Genomic DNA, 8,609 nt, shown 5'->3' with positions numbered 1-8,609 from the left:
GTCTGATTATGTTTGGTTGAGCTATATACGATGGGCCATCGTCCGGCGGCACGGGAGGAAAACATTAGCTGAACTATATAGAAATACCGTTAGAGACGGACCGACGGAATATTTGTCACTGTTGCTCTTGGTTGCCCAACAGTCAGCGATTTCCACTCTGGGTAAGTCCAACAAACATGGGACAGCGACAGCCGCTAGTTGTAAACATGTCCCAAACCTGCTTATTGGTCTCTTATACAAAGTAGCAAGCTTGCTAGCATTTTTTGGGGTAGAACTGTCAGTCAATGCAAACAAAAGAAGCATGAACAAACCGCTATGTTATGTAATTGGCTTACGGGCTTTCAAGAATGTGTGTATTTAGGGGTTGCGTTTGCTTCATTGCACAACTTGTGATAGCTTGTTTCTTTTCTGATTCATGATTGGTATTATTACGGGTAATTAATTCAGGTCCCTGACGTGTGTGTGTGTGTATGTTGTAGCCAAGCCTGTCTGCATGCCAAATACCGGAGTAGAACCATCGGATACAAAGTAACAACCGCAGACATTTCAGGCACGCTTCCGTGTGTGCTGCAGACGAGTTATCCTTTGTTTCGCCGCTTAGTGTGTGATAAGATTGTCTTTTGATTCGAATGAACGGATCTTTGTGCTCTGGAAACTGACAGTTTAATTCAACCTAGTTCTCATATTATTTTGAATGCGCTTGCACTTTAAAATTAGGCTCCTTAGTCTCTTTCTGCTCCTGTTAACTACCTAGTGATCTATCTAAAATTGTTAACTTTCGATACTCAGTTCTAACGGAGCTACACAGGTATAGCCCCCGACTTCGTATCACATCCGTCTCACCACTATCTCTGATTTATGTGCCTGTCTATGTGTTTGTGGCAGAACCCGAAACAAGCACACCGCCGAACAAGTGTTCCCTGCCTCGTCGAGTCAGAGGTGAAGTCAGCCTACAAGTGTCTCTGCCATTGCTGTGCACACTCCTTTGTGTCCCGACATTCCTGCCCACCTCCTCCCTCCCCTCCCTGGTTCCAGGAGGGGACGACTGTTCTCCCCGTTCACTGTTACCCTTCCCCCCCCCCCCAAACCCATCCACTTGCCCACCATGTCCTCCATCCTGCCCTTCACCCCCCCGGTGGTGAAGCGTCTCCTGGGTTGGAAAAAGAGTCCAGCGGGCTCCGGCGGTGCTGGCAGTGGAGGGGTGGAGCTCAACGCCCAGGAGGAGAAGTGGTGTGAGAAGGCTGTGAAGAGCCTGGTGAAGAAGCTGAAGAAGACGGGTCAGCTGGACGAGCTGGAGAAGGCCATCAGCTCCCAGAACAGCAACACCAAGTGTGTCACCATCCCAAGGTGAAGAGGCGCACGCACACACACACGCACATACACACACACACGTATCATTATCCAAGCAGTAGATCATCAATAGATATATCCGCTGAGCTCTCCTAGTCACGCACACACTTGCATGCCCCCCCCCCCCCCCCAACACAGACATGTGTGTGTTTTTCGGGGGTTCAAAGGACAGAAGGCCATGTCTATGTTGCTGGAGATGGCAGAAGTGAAACCCAGCTAGGGTAGCTGTTCAGGAGGATGTCCTGCTTTCCTGCCAGACTCAGCTGGCTGTTCTGACATGCAGCAGCAACAACAGAGCTGTGGGCGCTCTATGGCCTGCTGGGCTGTTCAGATGGGATACATTCCCTTCACACACACACACACACACACACACACACACACACACACACACACACACACACACACACAGACTAGTGTAAACCTCTCGAGAGGTTATCAAGAGGTCAGTGTTACTGAGGTTGACAGGTGATTGACAGATCATCAAGACGGGTTATTCTGGGAGACAGGTGATGTGTAGATTAGTCCGACTGTTTAGGTATCTGTGGTGCACACTTGGTCGAGTCACACGATTCTGTGTCTTCCTGTGAGCAGACTTCCTGTATCACATGACATGAGCAGGATGAGCGAGTCAGCACTTTCACACTCCGTATCAAAGCAAGGATTTGTTGACCATGTGCGTCCACAGCTGTCTGACTCATCAACCAATTAGGTGGGCTGGTCTAGATGACAGGTGTTTGGTACAACATCAATTCTAATGATGATTTGGCTTGTGATCACAGGTAGACTCTCTCTGTCTCCACCCTGTTTTCCCGTTCCCACTGTGGGAGATTGTGTTGTAATTGTAACCACCTACTTGACCTTGGAACCGTAGGACTGAGACATGTGAAGAGGGGAGGAGAAGAGGGGAGGTGAGGGATAGGAAGGGAAGGAGAGGGAGGGAAGGAAGGAAGGAGAGGGTGAGGGATAGGGAGCGGGAGGAGTGGGAGGGGTGAGTAAAAGGGTGATGCAGCTTCAGAATCTCAAGGAGCAGTTGTTTTCCATCACACATTACCATACACCTGTCACACGTGGTTTGTCATGTCCATACAGCCTCGGTGCTTGCTTGTGTCATCTGGCTGGGGTTTGAAAGGTTTAAATCGCCAAGCAAGATGAAATCCCTGGCTTCCCACACACATCCTTTACTTCAGTCCTTTCTTTCTTTCTTCCTTCCTGCTTTTTTGTTACCCTTCCTTTATCAATTCTGTCATGCTAGACCAGGACTCACCTGCCTGTCTGACCATTTTCATGTCATCCATCTCCTCCGTGTGTCTGAGGGAATCATGATTTCACGTTTTTGTCATCGTTTTTTATTTGATTTTTTGGTCCGTTTATGTGTTCCTGCCATGTGTTCTTGACCACAGCAACTGTTCTGAGATCTGGGGTCTGAGTTCAGCTCACACCATAGAGAAGTGGGATACCTCTGGAATGTACGGCTTCCCTGACCATACCAGGTGACTATGCCCTCCGCTTCGCCACGTGACCGTGTACATGCTGTCATGTGACCCTTCGAGTGTGCTCATGTGACCCGCGCCGCCTTCCTGTGTGCTTCCCCTTTGTGTCTCAAACGTCTCTCTGTGTGCGTCCTCCTACTGGCCCCAGCTCTGTTTCCAACCCCATTGGAGGACAAAATGTTAGGAGAGGAACCCAAGCCTTTTTCTTTTTGTCCTCCAATGGGATTAGAGGAGGGAAGTCCAATTATCGGGTTAGGGTTAGCGTTAGGAACGCTGTCCTAAAGCATTAAGTCTTGACTCCTCCTCCCCAGGTCTCTGGACGGCCGTCTCCAGGTGTCCCACAGGAAGGGCCTCCCCCATGTGATCTACTGTCGCCTGTGGCGCTGGCCAGATCTCCATAGCCACCACGAGCTGCGGGCCATGGAGGCCTGCCAGTACGCCTTCCACCTGAAGAAGGACGAGGTCTGCGTCAACCCCTACCACTACCAGAGGGTGGAGACCCCCGGTACGACCCCTGACCTCTCGCCAGGCACCGTGCAGGCCAGCTCTAGATGTGGTCTGCTGGGTGGAATCTGAACTCTCCTCTTCTCCCCCCCCCCCACTCACCTCTCCTGTCCTCCCCTACCCTCCCCCTTCTCCTCTCCTCTCCTCCAGTCCTTCCTCCTGTGCTGGTTCCCAGACATACAGAGATCCTGACAGAGCTCCCCCCTCTGGACGACTACACACACTCCATCCCTGAGAACACCAACTTCCCTGCAGGCATGGAGCCCCCCAACAACTACATCCCAGGTCAGTCTCTCTCTGTCTCTGTGTATATGTCTATGTCTCTCTCTCTCTCATATACACACACACTTGTTCTCCGATACACACCCCTCGTCCAGCACCTCTCTTGTGTTACAGAGACCCCTCCACCAGGGTACATCAGTGAGGATGGAGAGACCAGCGATCAACCCCTGAACCAGTCCATGGACACAGGTACACAGGAGTGCAGGACTGGGCTAGTGTACTAGGGTGGTCCAGTGAGTTACAGGTTGTCATTAAAGTGAGTCTGTCTTTCCATCTAGGTTCTCCAGCTGAACTGTCACCTAGTGGAACATTGTCGCCTGTCAGTCATGGCCTGGGTAAGACAAGACCCCTGACACACACATATTTACACGCACACACACACACACATGCTTGGGGAAGGGAAGAACGGGAATGAGTGAAGAAGATGATGACTCTATGTTCTCTTCACAAGACTAGAACCTGAAGACCTTCAACCGTCTACTGTCTGACAACACTCACACTGTCTCTCCATCTCTGTCCCCCCCATCCAGACCTCCAGCCAGTGACGTACTCAGAGCCGGCGTTCTGGTGCTCTATAGCCTACTATGAGCTGAACCAGCGCGTGGGGGAAACCTTCCACGCCTCGCAGCCCTCGCTGACGGTGGACGGCTTCACAGACCCCTCCAACTCTGAGCGCTTCTGCCTCGGCCTGCTGTCCAACGTCAACCGCAACGCTACCGTGGAGATGACACGCAGGCATATAGGTGGGCTAGCCCCGGACACACACACACACACACACATGGCCCCCTCATAACAACACTCACCTGGTGTGTGTGTGTGTGCAGGCAGGGGCGTGCGTCTTTACTACATCGGAGGAGAGGTGTTTGCAGAGTGTCTCAGCGACAGCGCCATCTTTGTCCAGAGCCCCAACTGTAACCAACGCTACGGCTGGCACCCGGCAACTGTCTGCAAGATTCCACCTGGTGAGGGGAGAGGGGGGAGGAGAGGGGGGAGGAGAGGAGAAAGGGGAAAGATGAAAAGGATAATGATGATGTGTTTTCTTCACCAGGCTGTAACTTGAAGATCTTCAACAACCAGGAGTTTGCAGCCCTGCTGGCCCAGTCTGTGAACCAGGGCTTTGAGGCCGTCTACCAGCTGACCCGCATGTGCACCATCCGCATGAGCTTTGTCAAGGGTTGGGGGGCAGAGTACAGGTGAGGCTGGGTGGTATGGGGAAGGGGTGGGGCTGGGAGGTATGGGGACGGGGTGGGGCTAAGAGGGATGGGGAAGGGGTGGGGCTAAGAGGGATGGGGAAGGGGTGGGGCTGGGAGGTATGGGGAAGGGGTGAGGCTGGGAGGGTGAGGCTGGGGGTATGGTTAAGGGGTGAGGCTGGGAGGGTGAGGCTGGGGGTATGGGGAAGGGGTGAGGCTGGGAGGGTGAGGCTGGGGCTATGGGGAAGGGGTAGGCTGGGAGGGTGAGGCTGGGGGTATGGGGAAGGGGTAGGCTGGGAGGTGGGTTTAAAGCTGGGCTGAACACACCTGTGTCTGTTGTTGCAGACGCCAGACAGTGACCAGCACCCCCTGCTGGATCGAGCTGCACCTCAATGGGCCTCTCCAGTGGCTGGACAAGGTTCTGACCCAGATGGGCTCGCCCTCCGTACGCTGTTCCAGCATGTCTTAATGACCCCTGACCTTTCAACCAGTATTTCCATAAACCCCCTGTTCATCATCACCAGAAAACCAGAAAACAGACTCTGTATATTCCCCAATTCTATTCCCTTATAAGATTTATTTTCACTCTCTCACACGCACACACACCCCCACACACCTGGTCAGTTACCCCGAAGTCCAGAAAGTGTGCCCTTAATGGATGTTAGATTGTTCAGATTGTGTCAAGGCCTGAAGCCGGACAACCGACATGTGCGGGCCTCCAGCAGAGCCAGAGACGGAGAAGGCCCACGGAGGGATGTTAGTCTCCTGGATACAGCTTCAGGAGGCTGGAACTAGACCACAGAGACCACGACAAGGTCTCCCCCTAGTGGTGTGCTGAGGGAGGACGAGCAGCACATCATTTGACATGCTAGTCAGTCTTGCCACACCCTCTTCTTTCTCTTTTCTCCCTCTCCCCCTCCTCTCTCTCTCTCTCTCTTTCTCTCTCTCTCTGTCTCTTTCTTTCTCTCTCTTTCTCCTCTCTCATCTTTACTCCCCTCTATATGTAAAAAACGACCTGTTGCCTTTGTAGTGAGTGAGTGGCTGTTCACCATGTTGAAGAGACCGGGATGTCCAAGACAGACCCGGAAGTGGCATGTACAATCAGACCGTTTGTCTCCACAGCAGACTAGAGAACGTGGCACAATGTCAGCGTTCTAGCACGAGTCTGTTCTCCTTCCTGCACACGTCTGGAGTGAGTGTTGCCAATCAAAACGGTCCACCGGACCAAACCGAGTAGTTGGTTACTAAATCTTCTTTTCGCGGTCAAAATCTTTCAAACGTCAAATATTTAAGCTTTAAATATTGATTGACTAGTCTAGCATAATTTTGCACCATTAATTTTTTCCTTTTAGCTACCTTTTTGTATTTCCATGTATTTTTATATATAAATATATTTAAAATCTTTTAAACTTTTTTTTTTCATTTAGATTGAGCATTTCTTTTGATCTTGCCCACTTTGGGCCTCATGAAATGAGAAGTAGAAAAGTTGCTGTGTTTGACTGGTCTGCTGTCTACAGTAAAGAGACCTGCTCAAACAACCCTTCACCCTATACCATCACACTTCCTGTTTAGCTCAAACAACCCTTCACCCTAAACCATCACACTTCCTGTTTAGCTCAAACAAGCCCCTCACCCTAGACCATCACACTTCCCGTTTAGACCCAAACAAGCCCCTCACCCATCTCGTCTCCCGTACTTGGTTCTAGTATTTGACTAGACTGACCCCCCCCCCCCCCTCCTCGCTGAAGCCTGCTATTCTATCTAGGTGATTGTGGTATGGAGTGGGACTGTGGACACAGCGTGTACAACAGGACTGCAGTGTCATGAGCGAATCGTCGTGACAACCTGTAACCTCTCTGTTGCTGTGGGCGACAGTGTGCAGATGAGACTCAGATGTGGACCAGATGTATATGCATATAACTGTGGATGGATATACATTGATACACACTGTCATTTAGTTCCACACGTTCTTTTTATTTTTTATTATTTTTTTTATGGCAAATCATTTGACAGTGGATGAGCTTGTGTTTCCAATAGAAAATGTGCTGTTGCTGTAGGATGTGGTCTCCGAGCTCTTCAGGTGTTACATACAGTATGCAGACTTCATAAGTACACTAATAAAAGTTTGACTTCTCTGGATGCTTCTGTGTCGACTCGGTTGTTTGCAGATGAAAGGTTAGGCTGTCATGAGGGTATCTGTATTCTCTGTATGTTTAAAAAAAAAGATCAAACCTCTAGGGGATCTTTGTTCAACTAATGACACTGACCACTGTGGTTGGAAATATATCATATTTGATTATTATAATATTAATACGGGTTATTAAGCATTTTCTCTGTTACTGTTAGCCCAAGTCCCCCAAATGTGGTGTTCTCTCAACTGTCCAGCAGAAGGTGCTGCGGGCACAGTAATAGTCCAGAGTTGCCCATCACGCAACCACTCCTGTCTGGGTTGGGTTAGTCCTGGTGCAGGATGAGAGAATGGAACCTTCAGTCTGGACTAGAAATGAGACTATGCATATGTCTGCTGCACTTTGTAACTATATGCACTATTTGTACTTCTCTTTGGATGCTGACAAGTTAATACATGTAAACGCAAACCTCTGATTGCAAAAACAAACAAGTGTTTGAATGATAGAAACATAGGGCTAATGCTTAGCGTCGATTGCGGTTCCACACCCTTCCTAAAACCACCCCCTTCCCCTTCTCGCGCCCCCCTCTCCTGCCACGGACCTGGGCCTCGGTCCTACGAGCAGCTCCATCAAACCCTCCCAACACATTAACAAGCCTTGCGGGGAGGAGACTGAAAACCACTGCAGTCCATTATTCATGCAGAGTTTAACATGGATGATGTTTTTAGTGGTTTGGCGCAGTCTCCTCTCTGGCCCCCTGTGACCAGTTGACTCCCGAGCTACCAGGAAGCTCTTCCCTCACCGTGTAATACCCAGGAAGTAACATGTGAGCGTCCGCTGTCTGAGGGGTTTACCCGTGGCTGCATGTCTTGTGTCTGAAGGGGGTTTTAATAGACAACCGTGTCATTTTCCTTGTGGTCGCTGATGACCTGATATAACCCACAGTGCACAAACCCTGGCCTACCTGTGTGGGAAAGCCAAAGCTGTCGCCTTGGTCTGAGCCGGCTGAAGGTGAAGCCGGCCCCGCTGACACGGGCACACGGGCCCTCACATCCACCTCGTGCCATTGTTGGATGTCCAGCTTTGTGGGGCGCTAGCGTTGCATGGCGTTCCTGTAAGACTTCCTTACGTTTGACCCTCTCGACCTCGGACAAAACCCTGCAGAGGTCTTTTGTCCGTCCCGTGGGCCTGGTGCAGCTTAATCGTGTATAAGTTACAGCTCCTAATTAAGACGATGTCCTAACCTATGGTTGACCCGGCCTCCTTCACAAAGGGCTCTCCAAGAGTCTTTGTGGCGTGGGCCGGCTGACTTGTCCAGCAGGAGTGTAAGATGTCCAGGCTGGGCTTTCTGCTGGCTGCCTGACCCAGGAAGAACCAGGTAACTGGAGCACAGAGGGGCCCCGCCAGGTAATTTGGCCCAGATGAGTTTTCCACTCGGAGGCACAGTGACTGCAGGACCAGGGTCAGCACCAGGGACAGAGGCAAGAACAGGACCAGGGACAGAGGCAGAGGCAGGGACAGGGAGAGAGAGAGGGAGAAAGAAAGAGTGCGAGGTTGTGCGGGGAGGCAGGGTCACCGTGCTGTCTTAGGCCTGATGGGCATGTTGCTCTGGCTCATCTCAGCACAGAGCCTCTACCAGGGACAGGCTGGCTGCACTCTGTCTC

The 8,609-nt window shown here is 51.1% G+C and overlaps 1 protein-coding gene across 1 annotated transcript; it reads left to right on the top strand.

Moving 5' to 3' along the window:
• Positions 1–6,955, top strand: smad2 (SMAD family member 2). The gene is made up of 11 exons (XM_084686275.1): positions 1–161; positions 886–1,347; positions 2,751–2,840; positions 3,152–3,345; positions 3,495–3,629; positions 3,741–3,815; positions 3,905–3,961; positions 4,157–4,369; positions 4,451–4,588; positions 4,675–4,819; positions 5,162–6,955. The coding sequence occupies exons 2-11, from the start codon at positions 1,106–1,108 to the stop codon at positions 5,283–5,285; spliced, it is 1,413 nt and encodes a 470-aa protein (XP_084542401.1). The 5' UTR covers positions 1–161; positions 886–1,105; the 3' UTR covers positions 5,286–6,955.
• The last annotated feature ends 1,654 nt before the right edge of the window (positions 6,956–8,609 follow it).

The sequence above is a fragment of the Hypomesus nipponensis genome, chromosome 22, assembly GCF_054491055.1.
Source record: "Hypomesus nipponensis isolate SF chromosome 22, ASM5449105v1, whole genome shotgun sequence".
NCBI lineage: Eukaryota > Metazoa > Chordata > Actinopteri > Osmeriformes > Osmeridae > Hypomesus > Hypomesus nipponensis.
The sequence above is the reverse complement of the archived record's forward strand: the minus strand, read 5'-3'. Positions and strand labels throughout refer to the sequence as shown.

What these genes read in the sequence shown, in the direction of transcription:
- smad2 (XM_084686275.1), top strand. Translation starts at nt 1,106, where the DNA reads ATGTCCTCCATCCTGCCCTTCACCCCCCCGGTGGTGAAGCGTCTCCTG. An exon ending in GAACCAGTCCATGGACACAG is followed by an intron (nt 3,816 to 3,904) that starts GTACACAGGAGT and finishes CTTTCCATCTAG; the next exon opens with GTTCTCCAGCTGAACTGTCA. An exon ending in TGTCTGCAAGATTCCACCTG is followed by an intron (nt 4,589 to 4,674) that starts GTGAGGGGAGAG and finishes TTTCTTCACCAG; the next exon opens with GCTGTAACTTGAAGATCTTC.